General features: G+C 35.4%; 1 protein-coding gene across 1 annotated transcript in view; it reads right to left on the bottom strand.

Moving 5' to 3' along the window:
* The window catches only part of ZNF654 (zinc finger protein 654), an 83,191-nt gene that overhangs the window by 40,923 nt on the left and 16,891 nt on the right, over positions 1 to 25,377 (bottom strand). Inside the window, exon 2 of the mRNA XM_054585239.1 lies at positions 15,560 to 15,705. Within this exon, the coding sequence (XP_054441214.1) occupies positions 15,560 to 15,705 (146 nt within the window). The remainder of the gene's footprint in view (positions 1 to 15,559; positions 15,706 to 25,377) is intronic.

Raw genomic sequence — 25,377 nt, 5'->3', positions numbered from 1 at the left:
TCCATAACTTCTGGCTGTTAAAATCAGTGGGAGTTGGACAGCAGAGAAAATTGCAGGATTCTAAGGAGACTCCTCTTAAAGGGTGCACAATAGTCTTAGGATGTACAGACCCATCCTCCTCTGGGATTCAGCACCAGGGCAACAGCTGGAAGGGCAACAGCGGCATACGAGGAGAAAACGAAGTGACCCGCAATACGTCAAGTGCCAGGAACAGCTTCCTCCTGGGCAAAACTCCAGAGGCTGGGAAGTGGCACTGTCCCCTTTCCAAGCCAACCCCCGACACAGAGCCACAAAGCAGTGAAGTGGGTTGCCCTGCCCTGGTGATTACCTAAGGCTGGGCCCCACACAATTTACAGGTGACTTTTCTACAACAGGCCACACTACTAAGACAGGGAGCCAAAGCAGCTCCATTTAATACGCAGAAACAAACACGAGGAGACTGCCAAAAGGCGGACATAAAAGAAACATGGCCCGAATGAAAGAACAAAACAAAACCCCAGAAAAAGAACTAAACAAAATGGAGATAAGCAATCTATCAGATGCAGAGTTCAAAACACTGGCTATCAGGATGCTCAAAGAACTCATTGAGTACCTTGAGAGCATAAAAAGACCCAGGAAGAAATGAAGGTTAAACTAAGTGATATAAAGAAAAATTTACAAAACATTAACAGTGAAATCTATGAAGTCGAGAATCAAATCAATGATTTGGAACAAGGAAGAAATAAACATTCAATCAGAACAGCAAGAAGAAAAAAGAAAAAAAAAAAAGGAGGATAGGCTAAGGAGCCTTTGGGACAACATCAAACATACCAACATTCGAATTATAGGAGTGCCAGAAGGAGAAGAGCAAGAATTGAAAATTTATTTGAAAAAATAATGAAAGAAAACTTCCCTAACTTGGTGAAGGAAATAGACATGCAAGTCCAGGAACCACAGAGAGTCCCAAACAAGTTGGACCCAAAGAGGACCACACAAAGACACATCATAATTTAAATGCCAGAGGTTAAAGATAAAGAGAGAATCTTGAAAGCAGCAAGAGAAAAGCAGATAGTTACCTACAAAGGAGTTCCCACAAGACTGTCAGCTGATTTCCCTAAAGAAACTTTGCAGGCTAGAAGGGACTAGCAAGAAGTATTCCAAGTGATGAAAAGCAAGGACCTACAACCTACATTAGTAATCCTGCAAAGCTATCATTAGAATGGAAGGGCAGATAAAGTGCTTCCTAGGCAAGGTGAAGTTAAAGGAGTTCATCATCACCAGGCCATGATTATATGAAATATTAAAGGGACTTATTTAACAACAACCAAAAAAAAGATCAAAACTATGAACATTAAAATGGCAATAAATTCACAACCATCAACAACTGAATCTAAAAAACCAACTAAGCAAACAAGAACAGAGAAAGAACTATAGATATAGAGATCATTTGGAGGGTTATCAGTTGGGAGGGGGAAGGAGGAGAATGGGGGGAAAAAGATGCAGGGATTAAGAAGTACAAATTGGTAGATAAAGAATAGAGTGAGGGATGTTTAGAACAGTATGGGAAATGCAGTATCCAAAGAACTTTTATGCATGATCCATGGACATGAACTAAGGGGGTGAGGGATTGCTGGAGGCAATAGGGGATACTAGGTGGAGGGGGGCAAAGGGAGAAAAATTGGGACAACTGTATTAGCATAATCAACAAAATGTATTTTTTTAAAAAGAAAAAGAATGGAAACAATCCAAATACCTATCATTACAAGACATATTGAATAAACTATGGTACATCTACAAAATAAAATACTATGAGTTGTAAAAAGAAGTTTGGACTATATCTATATCAATATGGAGTAATCATCAAGATATACAGGGATGAGCAAAAGCAGGTTTATAGTTGTTCACATGGAAAGGCATGCAGGTTATGAATATTACAATAGCTTTAACTCAGAAGAATGTCACAAGTGTAAACGTATTTTTGTCCACGCCTATACTATTAAATAAAAAAAAGCAGAGTATTTATCTGTTTAAAAATGAGCATGGGATATGGATTTGTATCTGTTAGTTAGATCTTACTTTTCTATCCAACCAATGTCTTTTTTAACAGGCTTAGACCATTTACATGTAATGTAATATTTGATATGCTCAAGTTAAAAATCTAGTATTCTAATTGTTTTCTATTTGTTTTATCTGATCATTGTTCCGTTTGACCTATTCTTCTACCTTTTTTGGATTGAGTATTTTTAATGACTCCTTTTCAGCTTCACTTTAACTTTATATGCACACCTATTTTCAATGTTTTCAGTTATTCTAGGACTGACGATGTATGTCCTTAATAAATCCCAGCCTAACTTCAAATATTATCTGCTTTAGGTATGATACAGTAATCTTTGTGCTATTTATTTTCATTATTTTAGTTTAAAATATAATATAAGCCAACAGTACTTCACTACAATTTTTGCTTTAGTCTTGGCATTTAGACAATATGATCTGTAGACTGGCTGCCAATTTTTTTAAGTTTTACTAGAACACTGCCACATGCATTCGTTATGTATCGTCTATGGTTGCTTTAGTGCTACAAGAACAGCTGTACAGTTACAAAAGACACTCTACGGTCCACAAGTCAAAAATATCTGGCTCTTGAAAAAAAATGTTTGTCAACCTCAGCTTTGGACAGTTATGTTTCAGTGATTAAAAATTAGAAACATTCCATTTTATATTTATGATTCAGCTTTTACCATTTTTAGTTTTCTTCATTTCTCTGGGTAGATTTTCTGCCTGGCATAATGTTTGTGGTACTTTTTTTTTTTTTGGTTGCAGTTCAGGTCTTCTGGGAATGAATTCTTTCAGTTTTCTCTTTCCTGCAAACATGCTTATTTCTCCGTCTCAAATTGATACTTAACTTTTTTTCTTTCAGCACTTTAAAGATGTCAATTTGTTATGCTCTGGCTTGCAGAGTTCCTAAGGTGTCTGCTGTATTTCTTATCTTTAGTCTTCTAAATTAGGTATTATCTTTTTACTCTAGTAGCCTTCAAGATTTTCTCACTGATTTTCGGAGTTTGAATGTTAATCATGCAGGTGATCTAGATGGCTGTGTGTGTTACAAATTATCCTGCTTGTTGTTCTCTGGATTTTTTGAATCTGTGGTTAAAGGGTCCTCTTTAGTAGTAATTATAATATCTCTTCTGAGGTCTCCTTTTACACAAATCAGTGCTTCTTCCTCTCATCAACCATCTCCAGTCTCTAGGCTCTACCAATGGCCTCCTCTTTCCTTTGTCTTTATATTTCTAGGGCTAACAGCAACTTATTAGAGTGCTAAGTCTGATTCACCATCCTGTTCTTGTCTATTCTTTCAATCTAAAAATTTTGAAAGAGGTTCTATGAATTAAAATTCCTCTACTGATTATCTAGCATGACTTACATTTCCCTAACTAGATCTTGATTGAAATAATCTATATATGTTAATCAAATGAAATAATCTATATGTTAATCAAAAAGGAAATGAAAAAGGAAACAAAAATAAATTTATTGATGAGCATTTCCTACAAGACCACTAGGAAATTATTTTTTGTCTCCCTATGTTTCAAAATTAGAACAGAAAACTTCTTCAGAACATCATAGCTTAAGAAAACTATAACCAATAGGCTACAGCCAATATGTCACATGCTTATTTTTATTAAATATTAAAAATTATGAAAGTTTGTCATGGTGCCTTGATACTGTGGGATTTTATTTTCTATTAAGCTATAATTGACTTGTAACATTGTAACATTTTATTAGATTCAGATGCACAATATAATGATTTGATATTTGCATATACTGGAAAATTATCTTCACAACAAATCTAGTTAATATCCATCACCACCACACAGTCACAACTTTTTCTTCTTGTGATAAGAATCATCAAGATCTACTCCCTTTAACAACTTTCAAATATACAACACAGTATTTTTAACAAGAGTTACCATGGTGTACATGAAATCCCAATGACCTGTTTATTTTATAACTGGTAAGTTGTACTTTTTAACCACCTTCACCAATTTTGTCCTCCCTCCAACCCTGACTACAGCAACTATCAGCCTGTTGTCTATATCTGAGTTTTGTTTTGTTTGATTTCATATTTTCATATTTGGTTTCATAAGATCATGTTGTCTGTCTGATTTTACTTAGCATAATGCCGTCAAAGTCCATCTGTGGTGTCATAAATGTTAAGATCTCCTTTTTAATGAGTGATAATATTCCATTATATATATGTGTGTATCCATTTTCTTTATCCATTCATCCACCACTGGACACATGGGCAGCTTCCATGTCTTGCCTATTGTAAATAATGCTGCAATGAACAGAGGTACAGCTATCTTTTAGAGTTAAAGTGTTTTCATTTCCTTTGGATAAATATCCAGGAATGGAACTGCTGGATGATATGGTAGTTCTTTTTTTAATTCTTTGTAGAATATCCATACTGTTTTCCACAGTGGCAGCACCATTTTACACAATTACCAACAGTGCATAGATGTTCCCTTTTCTTTACATCCTTGCCAACTCTTATTCATTATCTTTTTGAAAAAAGCCATTCTAAGAGGTGTGAGGTGATACCTCATTGTTGTTTTGATTTGGTTTTGATTTTGACTAATGATTTCCTTTGTAGGGCAAGTTTTTTAGTTTGTAGTCCAACTTGTTTTTTGCTTTTGTTGCCTTTGCCTTTGGTATGAAAACAAAAACTCATCTCCAAGACTAATGTTGAAGAGCTTACTGTCTTAATCCATCTTGAGGTGTCTTCTGTGTATGGTGTAACAGTGGTTCAGTTCTATGATTTTAAATGTGGCTATCCAGTTTTTCCAACACCACTTACTGAAGAAACTGTCTCTTCCCCACTGCATATTCTTGGCTCCTTTGTTGTATTCTAATTGACCACGTATGCATGGGTTTATTTCTGGGCTCTCTATTCTGTTCCATTGATTTACACATCTGTCTGATCTATGTGCCAACATCATACTGTTTTTGTTAGCTTTGTAATACAGTTTGAAATCAGGAAAAGTGATGCCTCTAGCTTTGTTCTTCTTTCTCAATATTACCTTGGTTATTCAGGATCTTTTGTGGTTCCATACATATGTTAGGAATTATTTGTTATAATTCTGTTAAAAAATGCTGTTGGATTTTTGATAGAGATTGCAATAAATCTGTAGTTTGTTTTGGGTAGCATGAACATTCTAACAGTATTAATTCTTCAAATTTTTGAACATGTTATTTTTTTCTAATTTGTGTCTTCAATTTTTTTTATCAGTGTCTTATAGTTTTCAGTGTATAGATCTTCCATCTTCTTTGTGAAATTTATTCCTAGGTATTTTATTTTTTGATGAAATTATGAATACGATTGTTTTCTTAATTCCTCTCACAGTTATTAGTGTATAGAAATGCAAAGAACTTTTATACATTGATTTTGTACCCTGAAACTTAACTGAACTAGTTTATTAGTTCTAACAGTTTTCTAGTGGAGTCTTTAGGATTTCTATATATAATGTCATCTGCGAATAGAGACAATTTTACTTTTTCTATCAGAGAATATAGTAACATATATTTTATACCTGTATATTATAATATACTTATATACAGTTATAGATATTAAGTTAACCCTTTTCCTTCCAATGAATTTTTAGTATGTCAAGTGATTAAAAAAAGTTTTTTAAAACCTGATATATATCATAAACAAAAATTCTACAAACAGATATGAATTATAATGAAATCTATTAATATCCTGACATCCTGTCCAGGTACTCTGTACATTCTTTCTACCATCCCTGGGTGGCTCTCTTGCTCCTTCATCTAATTTATTGCTCTCACTCCTTCAGAGTTCACTCCAGTGTTAGCTCAGAGTGTTTAGCTCACCCAGCAAATTTTCTATAACTTCCCAGTCCAAGTCAGGTCCCCTCTTATACTCTCATTGTACCCTGTACTTCTTTCATGATCACAATTACATAATAATGTGACCCGTCGATATGTTTTAGCTCCATAAAGTCTTTCAGAGCAAGGACTAAACTATCTTTTCTATTTTATCCCTAAAACCAAGCACAGAGATTTCCAGAATGAATGAATGAATAATTGTGTAATATTTTTTGGAAGAATTTTCTGGCTTATTTACTTACTCAAATAAACTACAGTTATACACTTACTTTTTTAATACTACTATGTTGCTATTTCCACATTTTTCTTCTGGTAATAAAAATACAATGAACTTTTCTATTAAAATAAATTTAAATAATACAGAAATTTTTCTTTATAAGAAACATTACTATTTGACAAACCAGTAAGATACATAATTTATTTTTTCTAGGACTGTCATCTTAGATAAGAGTTGTTTCTGCTTAATACATTTTTTTCCCACAGGCAGTAGTAAAAAAACATCTAAAAAAGAATGAAACAGAGGTCAACAAATGACTTAAATATTTTTAAATGTATTTTTGGAAGCCTTAAAAGCATTTTCACATTATATCACTAAAGTTTGCCAAGATTATATAGAAAAAGGTGGAAAAGCCACGTGAGCACTGAAACAAGAATACTTCTTGCTTAAAAATAACATTTCTATTAATATTTATTTTCCTCCAAAATCACTAGAGAATAACTGCAACTCTTTTGATAGCTTTCAAAATAAACATATAAAAATAGTCCTTGTAGGCTACCTAGCTCTTTTTTACACTATCTCACTAACTTGAGGGAAGTGTGTATCCCTCCATCATTTCTACAGTTCTGATAGGGTTGCCAATGGCTGCTAATATATTATCCTTGTTTCCCCAAGTGTGGGCTTGTCATTAGACTGAAACAAACATTTCACCACACTCTCCTCAACACAGTGATTAGTCTAAGAAGTGGGCACACTTAACCTCTGCTGGGACTAAGTTCCCCAAATATTTGGGGGATGAGAGGTGTGAGGTAAGCTAAATTTAATTGTAAAAATGTCAGCAGCCCTGAGAGAATGAAGCCCCTAAGGATAGAAAGGGAGAAAAGAGTTCTAAATGATATTTTATTCTCTGGATTCAGAAAATCATGAAACTAGATGGAGGCATAGGTAAACACGGCTCACCTCCTTACACAACCACAGAAAAAAATTACAACTAAACTACAAAACAACTATCACCAAGAATTGTTAGAAAATCAAGCTGTATAAAGTATGACAACCAGGGAATCAAAGAAGTCACATTCATCCAGAGGGGAAGGAGGGTAGGAGGGGTGGAGGGGTGAAGGGGTGGAGACATGGAACAGGCAGTTCCACACCCGTGGGTAGTGGATAAAAATTGGGAGGGGTACCTCAGGAGTGAGAGATCTCAGACCACCCAACCCAGGGTTCCAGTGCCAGGAAGGTAAGTCCCCACAACTTCTGGTTGTGAAAACCAGTGGGGATTGGTGCAGCAGAAGAAACTCCATAATTCTCAGGAGTCTTCTACTAAAGGGCCTGCAACGAACTTACGACTTATGCAGACTCACTTCCTCTGGGCTCCAGCAGCAGGGCAACAGCTAGAAGGTCGCCAGTGTCTGGTATCAGAGGGAGTGCCGGAGGACAACTTCCTCCCAGACAAAACTGCAGAGGCAGGCAGAGGCCAGGCAGCGGCCAGAGTCCCCTTTCTGAGCCACCCCCCACCCCCACAGAGCCACAGAGCGGTGACACCGTATCTGAGACTCCATCAACCTGGTTCACATGGGTTGCCCCTCTCTCCCTGGATATTACCTAAAGCTCCTTCCCATCCAACTTACCCCAGTACTTTTCTACAATAGGCCACACTACTAAGGCAGGGAGTCAAAGCAGGTCTACCTAGTACACAGAAACAAACACAGGGAGGCTGCCAAATTGAGGAGAAAAAGAAATATGGCCTGAATGAAAGAAGAGAACAAAACTCCAGGAAAAAAAAAATCTAAAGATCAAAATTGTGAACATTAAAATGGCAATAAATTCACAACTATAAACAATAGAATCTAATAAACTAAGCAAACAAGCAAAACAATCATAGATGTGGAAATCATTTGGAAGAGTATCAGTTGGGGGGAAAGGGAAAATTGGGGGAAAAGATGCAGGGATTGTAAGTACAAACTGGTAAGTGAATAGACAGGGGGATGTTAAGAACAGTCAAGGAAATGGGAGTAGCCAAAGAACTTACATGCATGACCCATGGACATGAACTAAGGGCTGTGACTGCTAGAGTGAAAGGGGGCACCAGGTGGAGGGGGATAAATTGGGACAACTAATAGCATAATCAATAAAATATATCTTTAAAAATAGCAACAATAAAAAATAAAATATTGAAACTAGTTCTAGACCTTGCTTTTCCATGATTTAGTCATCTAATGAATTCCTCCCCACTGTTTTTGTTATTGTTGTTGTTTAAACTAACTTAAGATTTATCAATTATAACCCAAAAGTCCCAATACATTTTCCATATTTATTTAAATTTGAAACAATATAGTTTTATTAAGTGTCCCTACAAATCTAAGTAACGTTATATCCTAAATACTCCTTCTCGCCACCATTTTTTTCAGCTTTATTGGGGCATAACTGACCAATATTTAAGGTATACAACCTAATTTTTGATATACCTAAGATGGTGATATATTCACCACAATCAAGCGGGTTAACATGTCCATCACCTCACTGAGTTGCCCCTACAATTTTAAATATATACAAGCACACTCTGGTTTCTCTTCTGATGGTATAACTCTCACCTTTTAAATATATACAAGTGATCCTATAAAGAATCATACATGCATTCTTTCAAATTATATATAAATAAAACAAAAAATATAGTTTGTATATATGAAATTAACACATCTTCAAGATTTAGAAATGCTACATGTATAGAAAGGCTTCAACCCTCTCTCACTAGTCCAATGCACCAATATCAACAACTTTCAATATTTTTAATAGCTGTTGATAATAAGCTTTGCTTCTTGATATGCCAATTTTAAATATTACTTCTTGACTTCCTGCTTTGGGAGAAGAGAATTTAACTCCTCACACAACAAATTCCACCTTCTCTGTAGTTATTTATCTATGATATATCTTTATAAGTTTGCTTGCACATTTATTTATGGCTTCACGTAGTACTGGTACACCATTTTGTAAACTAAAAGTTAAAGGAAGGATATTAGTGCACGGTGCTTCACTTTCAACTCACAACTTCCATTACATATTCTTATATTAAAAAGTTAATAACTTCCCTCTTTTATAATTATTTTGTAGAAAGTTTTAAGTCACTAAACATCATTTACATTAAGAAAACTACATAAAGCCCACGCTGGTGTGGCTGAGTTGGTTGGAGCATTGTCCTGTAACTGAAGGATTGCAGGTTTGATTCCCGGTCAGGGCACATACCTAGGTTTCAGGTTAAATTCCCCAGTCCAGGTGCATATGATCCCCTGTCTGAGAGCACACGGGAGGCAACCAATTGATGGTTCTCTCTCGCATCAATGTTTCTCTCCCTTCCTCCCTCCGTTTCTATCTCTCTAAAAAAGCAATGAAAAAATGGCTTCAGGTGAAATCACAAAAAGAAAGAAAACTACATCAATAACATTTAGTACACATTTAAGTAGTTTTCTATGACTGTGTCATTTCCTAATTCAGATTATTCTTAATTTTCCTGGAGTGTCTAATTCCCTTTTTAATTCCTTTGCCTTGTCTACTTTTTCACTACCTTAATTAGTTCCAAATTCTCAAAGTTAGTCCCATATCTCAATTTCTACTGGATATTTCCCTCTTGGAGGTGACATATCCATAAGACCTATTATTTGGCAGTGATCCTGGGACTTCATTTCCCTCTATCTTAAGTAAATGCTACTGTTTTCTAGATTCACTGTCATCTAGTCTTTTTATGAAGCCCTCATCTACAGCACATTCTCTAAAAACTTCCCAAAATGGCATGTAGACAAGTCAATCTTCTAGGTCCTTATATGCCTGGAAATATTCTTTCTGCTTTCACACTTAACTGACAGTTTGAATGAATATAAAATGCTACAATGAAAATAATTTCTCCTCAAATCTTTATAGAGATACTGATTATTAATCCATCCACATCTGGTTGTATGAAAACTAATACCAATCTGATGTTTGTTCCTTTATAGATTACCTAGTTTTTCCTCTCCAGGTGTTCAAATCTGTTTTTCATTTTGTTCAAGATTTTATTTTTATTTTTTTACTTTTTTAGAGAGGAAGGGAGGGAGAAAGAGAGGGAGAGAAACATCGATGTGAGAGAGAAACATCAATTGGTTGCTCCTTGTATGTGCCTCACTCAGGGATCCAACCGAAACCCAGGCATGTGCCCTGACCGGGGATAGAATTGGTGACCTTTCACTTTGGGGGATGATGCCCAACCAAATGAGTCATACTGGTCAGGACCATTTTTCATTTTTGATATTTTGAAATTATAATGTGATGTGTTTAGCCAAGTATCTTTCACATTCATTGTGCTGAGTACTTGGTTTCTTTCAGTCCAGAAGTTCATGACTTTCAGTTCTAGGAAATTCTCTTATTACAGGTTATGTCTTTGAAAATTTTGCTCCAATGTATTTATTCTAAGTTCTTTTCTGGAACTCCAACTATTTAAATAACGAACCTCCTACATGGAGCTACCATTATCTTTTTTTAACTTTTTTCACACATGCCTTCTCTTTGGTTTTGATTTACATTCTGCATTATTTCTTCAACTTTACCTTCTAATCTTTCTACAGAACTTTAAATTTTAACCATCACATTTTCTTCATTTCCACAAACTCATTTTTGGTATCTCATTATTCCTTTCAACATGGTATGTTGATGTTTTAACATTACACATACCTTTTCAATTCTCTCTGAAAATACTAATTATAGATTTTGTATTTCTCTTTTATTGTTTTCAAAATTAAGTTTCTTTCAGAATATTTTATTGTTTTCATTGGATTTTTTCATGTTAAAGCATTCTTCATGTGTCTGGTGATTCCTGAATATCCATTCATTTTATGAATAAAGCTATAAGCAAATTAATGGCAAGTCTCTTAAGCATGTCTAGTAACTGAACGGTTGCAGGTTTGGTGACTGGTTTTTCTTTAGGATAATTACCAGCTAGCTGTCCCAAAGAGACAGAATTGCCAGAGAGTTTAAAAAAAAAAAAAAAAAAAAAGGCAATACCAGTTTTCCACCAGACCCGTTGCCCTAAGGCCTGGTGCTTAGCCTGCATGGAAAAACTGCAGGTAATGCTTTAATCTGCATACTCCCAAAATATCTCATTCCCTACTCTCTATTTCATGCCTTACATGTTCAAATTCTACACCTCTCTAGTATTCTGGGGATAGAAGTGAAAGGCAGATGATTTCCTCTTATCTCATAAGGCAGAAGATCATTTTGTTTTAATTGCTACCAGCAGTTTTAAAAATATGTTTTACAAAGATGTCATGAGTTGCTTAACAGGAGTACATTCCCAGAACTGTACCAACAGGTGATTTTGACATTGTGTGGACATCATAGGGTGCACTTACACAAACCTAGATGGTATGTATAGCCTATTGCATGCCTAGGTTATAGGATATAGCCAACTGTTTCTACTTCTACACTACAAGCCTGTACAGCACATTACTGTAGTGAATACTGCAGGCAACTGTGACTATTTGAGTATCTAAACATATCTAAAAATAGAAAATGAACAGCAAAAAGAATAAGTAATGGAATACCTGTTTAGGGCACTTACTATGAAGAAAGCCTCTACAACTGGGAGTTGTGTGAGTGTGTAGGTGTGTAGTGAGTGAACTTGAAGGCCTAGGGCGTTAGTGTACATTATTGTAGACTTTATAAACACTACACATAGGCTACTCTAAATTTATAAAAAATGTTCCTTTTTTAAATAATAAATTAACCTTAGTTTTTTTAATAACGTTTTTACTTTATAAACTTCTTATTTTTTTAAGTTTTTAATTCTTATAATACTTCACTTAAAAAACGTGCAGTTGTACAAAAATATTTTTTCTTTATATTTTTATTCTATAAGTTTTTTTCTATTTTTAATTTTTACTATTTATACTTTTTTTGTTAAAAACTAAGACACAAACATATTAGCCTAGGCCTAAGCAGGGTCAGGGTCATCAATACCCTTTCTTTCACCTCTACATCTTATCTTTCACCTCTACATCTTATCCCAGTGGAAGGTCTTCAGGGAGAATAACACACACGCAACTGTATTCTATGATAACAATACCTTCTCCTGGAAAACTTCATGAACAACCTGAAGAAGTCCCCTCTTGACATTTCACTGTCTTCAGAAATATGTCCATGGTAGTTTTTTTGGTTTGTTTCTTTTTTTCTTCATAGATTGTGTTGTATGCAGATAATGCACAATGAACATTCCTTTCTACTCATGAAAACCTTTCAGTGTTGGAGTTCAGGTTTTAAACTTTTTAAGGATCCTGATGAGGTCTTCAAAAGTTTTTGCTAACCTTGAACTGTCAATTTTCTTCTTTTGCAGTTTCCTTTTCTCTTTCCTCTTCTTCAGCTATACAGTCCTATTCCAGTTCCAACAAATCCACATTACTCACTTCAAGAACCACCTCTTAGAATTCCTCCACATCATTCTCATCCACACCCCAGAAAGTTGTTTTGCCAGCTCAACCACAGCCTTGGTGAATTTTGCACCCTTTACACTAAGACATTATGATGGCTATGTCACTAGGCAATAGGGATTTTTCAGTTCCATTATAATTTTATGGGACCACCATTGTACATTCAGTCCATCATTGACCAAAAGTCATTATTTGGCATATGAATGGACATAAAAATAAACAAAATAAGCGTTTCACAAAATAAGACTTATCCTGTAAGACATATTTACATTCTCTATTCTATTTTGTAACATTGATAAATGATATCAAAACCCATCACTGTGATGTGAGTGCAATTTGGGGCACAAAAAAAAAAAAACACATGCACAGGAATGAAGTTAAGTTGTGACTTGCTCTGCCATGTTTCGATGACATTTATCTATTTTCTGTCCCTTAGAAAATTGTTGAAACCTTTCATTCATTGATGACTCTTTTCATTGTATGTCTATCTTTTAATTCTTTTCTATAATTTTAGTAGGATCTAGGAGGGTAAAATGGAAAAAGGTAAGTCCTCAGTCTGTGATCCTTACTTTATTTAAATATATTTTATTGGTTATGCTCTTATAGTTGTCCCAATTTTTCCCCTTTCACCCCTCTCTTCACAGTAGCCCCATTCCCTCCAGCATTCCCCAACCTTAGTTCATGTCCATGGGTCATGCATAAAAGTATTTGGCTTCTCCATGTCCTATACTGTTCTTAACCACCCCCTGTCTAGTTTGTAGCTACCAATTATGCTTCTTAATCCCTGCATCTTTTTCCCCTTTCTTCCCCAAACCCCTCCCATCTGATAACCCTCCAAATGATCTCCATATCTATAGTTCTTTCTCTGTTCTTGTTTGCTTAGTTGGTTTTTTAGATTCAGTTGTTGATGGTTGTGAATTTATTGCCATTTTAATGTTCATAGTTTTGATCTTTTTTTTGGTTGTTGTTAAATAAGTCCCTTTAATATTTCATATAATCATGGCCTGGTGATGATGAACTCCTTTAACTTCACCTTGCCTAGGAAGCACTTTATCTGCCCTTCCATTCTAATGATAGCTTTGCAGGATTACTAATGTAGGTTGTAGGTCCTTGCTTTTCATCACTTGGAATACTTCTTGCTAGTCCCTTCTAGCCTGCAAAGTTTCTTTAGGGAAATCAGCTGACAGTCTTGTGGGAACTCCTTTGTAGGTAACTATCTGCTTTTCTCTTGCTGCTTTCAAGATTCTCTCTTTATCTTTAACCTCTGGCATTTAAATTATGATGTGTCTTTGTGTGGTCCTCTTTGGGTCCAACTTGTTTGGGACTCTCTGTGGTTCCTGGACTTGCATGTCTATTTCCTTCACCAAGTTAGGGAAGTTTTCTTTCATTATTTTTTCAAATAAGTTTTCAATTTCTTGCTCTTCCTCTTCTCTCCTTCTGGTATTCCTATGATTCAGATGTTGAATACATTTTCAATATCCCAGAGGCTCCTTATACTACGCTCATTTTTTAAATTTCTTTTTTCTTCTTGCTATTCTGACTGAATGTTTATTTCTTCCTTATGTTTCAAATTGTTGATTTGAATCTCGGCATCATCCCCTCCATTGTTGGTTCTCTGTTGATTTTTATTTCACTTAGTGTAACCTTCATTTCTGCCTGGGTCTTTTTTATGCTGTTGCATACTCAATGAGTTCTTTGAGCATCCTGATAACCAATGTTTTGAACTCTGCATCTCTTAGGTTGGTTATCTTCATTTCATTTATTTCCTTTTCTAGGGTTTGGTTCTGTTCTTTCATTTGGGCCATATTTCTTTGTCTCCTCAATTTGGCAGCCTCCTTGTATTTGTTTCTGTGTATTAGGTAGAGCTGCTTTGACTCCCTATCTTAGTATCATGGCCTTTCATAGAAAGGGCACCTGTAAATTGGGTGGACAGAGCCTTAAGTAATTGCCAGTGCAAGCCACCCAGTTCACTGCTCTGTTGCTCTGTATGGGGGTAGGGCTCAGAGAGGGGACAATGTTGTTACCTGGCTTCTGGAGGTTTCCCCAGCATACATCCTGTTTCCAATCACTTCATTTACTCCCCGCATACGTCTGGTGCCCTTCCAGCTGATGCCCTGCTGTTGAATCCCAAAGTCAGAGGGTCTGCTTAAATTCTAAGCTCATGTGTGCCCTTTAAGCAGGGTCTCCTGAAATTCTGGCAGTTTCTTCTGCCACCCCAACCCCTACTAGTTTTTACAGCCAGAATTTATAGGGATTTATCTTCCTGGTGCTGGATCTCTTGGCTGTATGGTCTGGCCAGGGATGATATCCTTTGCTCCTGAGGGATTCCTCCTGATTTTTATTCACCACGCAAGACAGTGTGACTGCCTGCCCATTCTGCTACCTCAACATGCCACACTGTTCTCCACCCTCTCTCCTCCCATCTCTATGTCTCCACCCCTCCTACCTGTCTGGATGAATGTGGTTTCTTTAAATCCTTGGTTATCTGATCTCCATTCAGCTTGATTTTATGACAGTTCTGGGTGCTATTTGTTTTGATATCTGGTTGTAATTTTTTTCTGCAGTTGTGCGAGAAGACGAAGCATGTTTACCTACGCCTGCATCTTAGCCAGAATTCCTTAGTCTGGGATCTTTAACGCAAAGTCTTCTACAAGTATTTTTAAAAACCAGGAGCTTCCTTTAAGGTCCCTCTGCTAATTATGGTGGCCTTAATTGCTATGATCTAGGACTTATCATTACAGGTTGCCAAAACAATCTGAGGAATTAAAAAAAAAAAAGGAAGTGCTGGTAGTAACCATGAGAATCTATATTACAATTCCATTTAACTCTGAAACTAAAAGTAAAATTGTGATTAAATGTTCAAAATTAAACATAAATACTTAAATGAAGAAATGTAAATTTTGTTTTGAGAGAAGACTTTATGAAAGGTGCCTTCCCCAAAGAAAATAATAAATAATATTTCAAATACATCATGATAAGTAATATTTTTATAATATTTTAAAAGAGTACTTACAAAGCAAGGCTACTCAAAACATATTGTACGTGCTCACATTCATCCGGGAACGATGCACTGGCTGATGTGAAACAGCAAAGTGCAGTCTGAAGAACTTGAAGCTGTGGCAAAGGGACCTGCCATCTTCCAGCATAATCTTCAACCACCTGATAGGGAAGCAATCCAAAAAGTACATTGTTATAGAAAATGTTCTCAACATTTCCAGTTTAAAAATGTGAATAAAACTTGCTAGGTAAATCTAAGTATTAGTTAAGCATTAATACAAATGATTGGGGTGGGGGGAAAAAGGCCCTTATTGTTTAATTTTCAGGTACATCTACAAATAAAGTAACTATTATCTTTGAAAATGTGAAAAAATATATGAATGACTGTACTGTTCAGCTGCCAAATCTTTACCAAGATTTGTAACACATACTCTTCACATCCTATATCTAGCTTTCATCAAAATACCTATTAAGATTAAAATAGCTAGACACCAGGATATAGTAATAGAGAAAAGCAGAAATGAGTATGCATTATTATTTTTATTTGTAAAATGAACTGTAAGCCTTCTGGCAACAAATAGGTATTAAAGACATAGTGACATGATGCTCAAAGTTGAAAATGTAACATTATTAAGTAAAAAGTACAGAATATAATCAGTTTTGTCTCTGCCATTGGGTAGGTCATCTTTTCTATCATTACTTTTCTCACCATAAAATGGAGATATTAATGCTTATATTGCATGCTTACTCTGAAATTAAATTGCAATAATTTATGAAAACATTTTAGAACTATTACGATAATATATTGATCTTATATATCTATAAATCTATATAAAATCATTAATTTAAATGCAAGATTGCTGTAGAACAATGTATTATATTTAAAAAATTTATAATATAAAACAAGTTTTCAAACAATGACATACAAGCCAAACCTGGCTTGTGAATTGTTTTTGTAAAACCTACAAGCTAAAAATGGATGCTATATTTTTAAATAATTAAAAAAATATTTTGTGATGTGTAAAAATCATATGAAATTCAAATTTCTGTGCCTATAAAGTCTTATTGAAACACATCCAGGTTCACTCATTTATGTATTACCTATGGCTGCCTTCCTGATATAACAAGCCAAGTTGAATAGTTGTGACAGAAATTACATGGTTCACAAAGCCTAAAATATTTAATATCTTCCCCTTTACATATAAGTTTTCCAACTCTGATTTAAAAGCTGGAAAAATTAGCACAGAATAAAAAAGCCAAGAACACTCAAAGCTCAAGGACTTTTCATACTAATCACTTTCTTTTGAGAGACAATTTTCCATGGGTGTTTTGTATTCCTGCAGTTTTCAAAAAGAGGCTGACAGCCTTTATCTTTTTCAAATATATTATAGAAAATGACCTTGAAAAATAGAGATGATGTCTCCCTCCACCAGTGAACCTGTTTACTGTCCAGTATAATCATGATGTCATCTCCCTCTGGAGCAAAGGTCAGGCAGATATGCTTTCAGACTACTATAAAAAATTAGGGTTCCCCAAGCTTGGGGTTTCTCAGCTGTGATGAAAACCTACTTTGAGTGCAGGATCCACCTGAGCCACTCACAACACCTTTTTGAGACTTGCGGGACAAGGAGAACCACCATAAACATGAAGTTCATGCTGCTTGCTATGCCATGACTAATAAAGTCCTTTATCTCTCACCCAGGAGTTTCATGTCTTCTACCGGCATCCATGAAACTGTGGCAGGCTCAGGTAAACTCTCAGACCCTTCACAGTTCTTTGACAATTCCAACTACAATGCCAGGTAGCTAGCACATGTCTCCAATGTGGGAAAAAAAAAGAAAGCTAGAAAGTATTATCTCTTTGAATATGTATCCCTTCCAGATCTGGTGGTCCTTACTAGCTGGAAGTAAAAACTACTACTAACTCTGACCCCAAGGAGGGAAGACTTTTCTAAACCACTATAAGCCAAAAAAAAAAAAAAAAGTTAGATAAACAGTGATTCTCTGGCTTTAAGTTTTCTCTTCACTGAAGGGTTTGACCAGCTTTACTCCCTCTCTTTGGCCACCACAATACCATTTTTGTACCACATAAAGAATAGGCATCTGTCAGTCTCAGTTTTCCTGTCCTCAGTATCAAATAGTTTGCCCTAATCCATATCTACTGACAACCTTATTCACTTTCTATTTATGGGCTGAGTTCATCTGCTTAGAAGTTTTCTGCTTGTTTCAGCTTCAATTCTCATTATAGCTTCTTTCATTTCCCAACATTCAGCTCCTAATAACCTGTCTGATCTAGCTAACCCTAAACCTCACACAATAATAGTCTTTGCGGACAACACTTTCAACATTTGCCACAATACGCTTGAAAAGACATAAATAAAATCAGCTGAAATTTACATACTGTCTTACACTGGTTAATGTCATGGCTGATACTGCTATTAACATAACATTATAAAACTAATTTCTCCTTTACATTTTTCTTCAACATATATAATACAATATATATCACATTGCCCTTTTGCTTTATTTTTCTCCTGTGCTGTAAGAGCTATTATAAGCACCTGGCTAATGAGAGCTAATAATGTGAATAATAATCCGAATGTGTTCTAGCTGGCCACAGTGCAACACACCTTCCATATTTCTTTTTCTTTTGTATTTTAATCAGTATTAGTCTGAACATAATGGTCAGAATGTTAAAGGTGCTGCAAACAAACAAAGGAACAGTACTTACCTGAACCTTTAAAATCAACTTAACTACAGTTCTATATTCTCCAAGAAAATGGTCTAAGAAACAGAGGATCAAGACCAGCAGTCCATTAGGGATTGGTAGAAACTTTTTTTTTTCCATTTTGAAGGGCACAACACATACACAAATGTTACTACAGTGCAATTTACTATATATTATAGAAACTGTATGAATACTGCTAAAAGAAGTTAGAGCCAAAGCCAGAAGTATGCCATGACATACGGGGAGTTGAAGAGAAGAGCAGAGCTATTGCCAAAGAAAGATGCTGGAAGATTTCAATGATCCTTCAGCACTTTCTCAGCACTCCCATTTACAGGAGCACATACCCTGCTCTATAAGGAATATAATATATACCATATACTGTTATATCTTAATTGACCAAGGCAAAATTATTTTGAGAATGAACACGGATTCATTCTGTCAAAACTGTCAAAACACAGTCTTAATGTAAACCTATTAAGTTAAAATGACATTCATTATATAGGTGTATTAATATAACATGATCCAAATTTATATGGACTAAAATGTGTCCCCCTAAAATTCACGTGTTAAAGACTCCCAATGTAACTATATTTGGAGATAGGGCTTTTAGAAGGTAATTAATGTTAAATGATGTTAAAAGGGGTCCTAATCAGATAGAAATGTGGGCCTTATAAGAAGCAGGAGAGGAATCTCTCTTCATCTCTCCACATGCTTGCACTGAGGAAAGGCCATGGCAAAGCCCACAGAGACGTTGGCTGTCTATAAATAATAAAGTCCAATAGAATCTGACTGGCACCCTGATCCCAAACCTCCAGCCACCAGAACAGTGAGAAAATAACCTTTGTTGTTCAAGCCAACAAATCTGTGTTGTTTTCTTATGGCAACCCACAAAAGTATAAAAATAATATATACATAGCAGTTTAGGAACCACCTTCCCCCCCAAAATCACATAAATTGATTAAAATATAGTTATGTGTTTCTTAACTCTTATCTTTTGTAATGTAACAAAGATTACCAAACACAAATTGATCACTGAGCAAACAATCCTCTTAATTTTAAATCCAGGTAATATTAGACTAGGTCATTAACACAATAGCAAACATGACTTTATTTCTATTAGCTGGTTATTCACAACTCTGTCATTTTCATCCCTGAAGTCTCCCATTCTCATCAACTTTCAAAGTTTCAGACACCTCACAGTCCTCATGTTTTAGTAAGCTGTTGACTGTTAATTTCATTGTTTTTTTATGTATAGTGAATCCATCCACTTTCCAGAGCTGAATAACAAACCAGAAGACACATTAGTTTTATCTTTCATTATAAGAGACTCACAAAAAAATGTCAACAATACATGCCTGTATTACTATGCTGGAAAAAGATAAATATAATCTATATACGGAGTACCATATTTTACCATGTATAATACACATCCATGTTTTTGTCCCAAACTTTCAGGAAAAAAACTTAATTTTTTGATTCAGTATTTTATTTATTTATATTTAGATATTTTTGTATTATAAAGGAATTTTAGCATTTATTTTTGGACATATTATGGTACAAGAAATTTTATGTAATAATTACAAAACACAGAACATATACAAGGTACAAGAAATTTTACATACCAGTTAACAAATTTACAATATTTATGCATCGTGTAAGGCCAAGAGTTCTTCATCACTGTCAATATCAGAAGTATCATCTCCTTCAATTTCTACGTTACCAATGTCTTCTGAAGAATCACCTTCCTCATCCCAGAAAATTTCCTCATCCTCAGTTTCATCCACAGCATTGTTGATGCAGCATTTTTAAAATGATTTCACAACCACTTCCTTCTTGACACCGTTCCACGATCTTAGGATCCAATCACAAACCTGCACAATGGATGGTTTTTTGATCCTGCCTGTAGGTGTTTAATCATTACCGGTTGACTACATCCACTCTTTCCTCATTACAGCCTTAAAGAGCTTGTTTACTGGCACATCAAGAGATTGCAGTTGGCTGGCTATAGGTATCACAGCAAGTTGGGTTTTCAAATTCACTGTGATTGCTTTTGCACTTGTGTAACATGGGCTTTGAAGTGATCAAAAACAAGCAAAGCTGGTTTTTTAAGTAATCCTCCAGGCCTTTGTGACCAGACTTTGTTAAACCAAATTTTCATGCCTCCTTCATTCATCCATCCTTTTTCATGCACATGGGCCAATAACTCCACTTGGAATCTTTCCTTTCGGGAATATTTTTCTTTTAAAGATGATCATAGGTGGTAGCTTTGTCCCATCTGTACAACAGGCAAGAACAATAGTGAAATGTGTTTTCTCATGACTAGTTTTAACAGCCACTGTCTTTGCTTCTTTGATATCCACAGTTTTGTTGGATGACGTATCAAATGTGAGTGGGACCTCATCCATATTGGTGATTTGGGACATCTCAAAGTTTTAAGTCTTTCGAAGATTAATAGCCAGGAAGGAAATTCCAAAACTTGATTGTCATAGGCTGTTGGAAGTTTGGGGACAAGTTTCGTTCATGCCCTCATGCTCAAACCTTCTTTCTTCATAAAGTTAAAGCACCATTTAGGTATCCCTGAGAAATCATCAATGATTTTTCTCATGCAATCTTTTTATCTTCTTGTATCGTCTTGGTCAAAACAGAGATCCCAGTTTGACGCTGCTCTGGAATCCAGGTCTTCACCTTCTGCTCCACCTCTGGCCACATTGGCGGTTTCCCCTGCATTGTCTTCTTCTGTCTGAGCATCTCAAGCAGCTTTTCTTCCTGTTGCCTCCACAATCTGACAACACTCTCTGTGGGAGGAGGTCCAAAATGTCTCTCAGCAATTCTGTTGCCAAGATTTTTAGCATATTTAATAACTCCTAGCTTAAATCTTGCAGTGTAAGAAAACCATTTTGACATTTTTCCAAGGGATTTCCCAGTAATTTCTCCCACGTAAAGTGTACAAAGAAAAATGTTGCACTGTTCACCCTGTGGTAATAAAGTCGGCATCACCTATCTTAGAAAGCAGATAACAATCGGCACTCTCTATCTTACTCTGGATAACAATACATTGCTCTTTATTTCATTTCATGGAATCGTTGGCCAAAACTGCTTTCCTTGCACATTTGTCATAAGTTCAGCAAAACGAATTATCGTATTCTAGGATATTACTTTGCATACAGATATCATTACTGCTTTCCAGTTATACTTTTAATGCATAAGGATAAGTAAAAGAATTAAAAACATTGATATAGATATGGAATTAGTATTACCCACATATAATGTGCATTCTTATTTTTCCCTTGAAAATCTGGGCAAAAAAGTGAACATTATACATGGCAAAACACAGTAAATTTGTTAATTCTCTAAATACCTAAAATAAATATTTTAATAAACATTTAGTTTTTTCCCACCCCATTCAGTATGATGTTACTTATTTGTAATGCAGCTACTATATATATGAGGGGAGATCCCTCAAAAAATGGAATTTATAAAATATTGTGTATTTATTCTTACATGTTTAAATTTCAGTCACATTCAAGTACTCTCCATTTGATGCAATACACATATTGAGATGTTTTGTCCACTGCTCAAAACAGTTTTTGAACTCATTGATTTTGATGCCTTTTAGTGATTCTGCCATTTTTTGTTTCACCTTTTCCACATTGGCAAAATATTTCCCTTTGAGGACTTTTTTCATCCAGGGAAATAGAAAAAAAGTCACTTGGGACGAGACTGGGTGAATAGGGACAGTGGGGCATGGAGGTCATGCCATTTTTGGTCTAAAAATGCTGAACATGCATCACAATGTGTGTAGATGCACTCCTAAATCATCCGTCATGAAATGGGCAAACGCATGAAAAGAGTCTTCAAAAAATAATTCACTGAAGCCAAACGCAGCCTCTTACAGCAACACTAGTTGATACACTGATACAGATGGGTTCCTAGAACACTCACCTCATGGGGGAAGCCTCTACTACAAGGGGCCCACCCACCAGAAGATAATTTCAGGGTTTTTTTTTGAGTCCCCCTTCATATAAATATTTTTAGTTCTGTTCACTGAGAAGACCTAGAAGCAATGACATTACACTAGCAATATGCACATTGAGGGCCAAATCTTGGTTTTGAAACACTAGCCTCCAAAAAAGAAAAAGAGACAGAAACTTGGGCTCCTCAAGCACAAGGAGCTGAAGCTCCTAAAGCCCTCCTCCAGCAGGGTTGGAACATTCTGTAGTGTCAGAACATAATGAAATGCTAGAGAAAAACAATATGGGGCATAAAAACACAGGAGCCAACCTAATAGGGCTCCTAATGGCTAAAGCTGCAACAATTTGAGCAACAAAATAAATGATGACAATATTAGGCTTTAATCCATGGAATCAGAAAAATATTCATGAGTCCATACTAATACAAATAATCAAATAAAAATAAATTTTAGACATGAGACAGCTCTTCCTCACAATAGAATCCAATAAGTAAACATAGAAGGAAAGAAAGAAATAGAGAATCACCATTAGGCATTTGCACAGAAATGAAAGTTGCAGACAAAAAATCCATAAATCAACACTAATATTAGTGGGTGAAAGTTTGAGAGGATGCAAAATTTATAGTCTCAAAATATCTCCCTCAAGACATTTATCAACTATAAGGAGAAAGGTAAGTTGCTTTAGAAGCAGAGAAACCCCACAGACACAAACTTAACCAAGTCATCAAGGTAAATATGACCAGTAAGTAATAAAACATATTATCATAAATCTCTTGATATGGTACACCAAGAAAGATACAGTGGCATTTTTGTGGGCCTTTTACCAAAAATGTATAAACTCATTCAACCATGAAAAACCATTAGACAAACTCAAAGTGAACGGTATCCTACAAAAAAATTGCTCAGTGTGTCAAAATTGATCTTCAAATACGTCAAGGTCATGAAAGACAAGGAAAAACCAAAGAATTGTTACAGACCAGAAGAGACTAAGGAGAAATATCAGCTAAATACAATGTTTACATCAGCAATAACATACTGAAACAGATGAAGAATTAGTGGAAAAAACTAATAAACTTCTAGTAAGTTCTATAACTTAGTGAGTATTACACCAATGTTCTTTTCCTGTTCTCCATAAAGTATAAAGTTAGCTCAATTTTTAAAAGTTATTTAAAAATAAAACTAGTTTGTTCCAACATTTTACTTCAAAATTCAATGTTCTCATTTACTTCCTGGAGGCTAATTTAAATATAATGTAAGTCAATTCTACATCTACTTTCCCTACTTTGTTTCCTAAATACACACATCAAAATTTACCCTTGTCTATGGTAAATGTCAAAATAAAGCAAGTAGGTTGGCAGCACTGTGAAAAGAATATAGGTTATGGAATCAAATGGCCCTGGCTTGGTCATTTAATAGTTGTGTAGTATTAGCAAAAGATATTGTATTGGTACTTCTCAGTCTAAGTTTCCCATAAAATAAACTTTAATCACAGGACTACTTAAGAACTTAGTCAGATATACATTAAAATCTAAGGTAATTCCTGGCACATAACAAACAAGAGCTGTTATTACCAGTATACTTTAAGAAAATGATGAGGTTAAGTTTATTTTGGTGGCTATTTCATCGCAGAAGTCTTAACAGTGTAATTATTTGTCTCCGAGTATGATTAATTACAACAAATATTGCTCACTTTTGGCAAGCAGACCAGCCACTCTCAAATGAAATCTATTCAAAAGCTACTGCTGTTTCAACTTCTTAGCTCAATACTCATTGGCAGATGAAGCATATCCTAGATACAGCAATACAAATAAAATGCTTCATGCCTGAACAGTATCTGAGGATTCTTCCCCCGCCCCCACCCACAGTTTTCCATTGAGAATCAAGATGATGAAGAAAAGCTCTGTTCAAAAAAAGTCACTTGTCATTTGACCTTTTCTATCAGGATAATCATATTTTAAAAACCAACAAAATAGTTTAGAAGTGCAGTCTAGTAAGTTAAAGCTGTTTGATATTGGCGAAGGGCATAATCTTTAGTAGCAAGCAATCTGAAACCCAGTTCTTTTGGGGGCTCAATAAAGCACACTGTTTGTTCAGTTCATTGCTCCTTAAGTTAGTATTTATATAACATTAAGGTCTTTAATGGGTTCTGTAAATGTAATAAGAATAAATCTTTTATAAAATGGAAAATGGAGTAAGCACCTCCAAATCTTAATGTTCCATACCATCTTACTATTAAAAGGAATCTTCATGATTATTTAGTCAAAGTTACCAACCAAAGCACGTATCCACATAGTGTGAGGCAGGCCAAGGTCTTCCAAGTGCCCAAGTATCTGCTTAAAGTCCCAATTTTCCTCTAGTAGGTTTCAAAGGAGGTAAGTAGTAGGCTCATTTTTAAAGGCTTTAGATAACTGTTGATCCCAAATTTTTCATTTGATTCCAAACCTATTAGGGAAAGTAATATATCAAACACTTCCCTCATAAACATTAAAACTGACATACAGACAAGGGAACCCCAAAATATATGCATAAGGAAATGTATATTAACATCAAATGGAAATGTAGGGTACCTCTTTGTGTACCTGCTGCTAGTGGTATCCACAGATACCTGTGCACATGATAATGTCTTAACTAGGGTGAGCCAAGCAGAACTCTGCCTCTGACTTCAACTTAGGGCAAGTTGGCCACAGATGGTATTGCAGGTATGGCTGAGGCATTGATTATATTATTGATTTTTTTTTTTTAGTCTTTTAGTCATAAAGGTTTCTTTAGGCATTAGCTGGTGGAATTTTTGTTATTGTTGTTCCCTTTCTCTGGTTTCTCAAAAAAGACCACATGCCACAGCATTAAACTGAATAGTTGGTTAAATTCCATTTGGGTCTTATAACACTACTGTGTGAATGTCTACCTTTTAAATCATTAGTATCAATCTTAGATTAGTTGACCTAATTCTGTCCCTTTCTCTCTTGATTTTGTTCTGACAGCAGCTCTTAGATTCATGTGACTTGTCTAAGGGCTTCTAGAGTCACTTTCATACTATGGTCATAAGCAGCTTCTGGGATTGATAAAACCATAAATCTAATCAAAGCTGTAGATGTCAAGATTTCATCTGAATTCAACAAAGATGGCCAGTGGATTTT

Source organism: Pteronotus mesoamericanus, unplaced genomic scaffold, assembly GCF_021234165.1.
Source record: "Pteronotus mesoamericanus isolate MK-2021 breed Mesoamerican mustached bat unplaced genomic scaffold, CSHL_Meso_final contig_82, whole genome shotgun sequence".
In the NCBI taxonomy this organism is placed as follows: Eukaryota; Metazoa; Chordata; class Mammalia; order Chiroptera; family Mormoopidae; genus Pteronotus; species Pteronotus mesoamericanus.
This window is presented reverse-complemented; position numbering and strand designations above follow the sequence as displayed.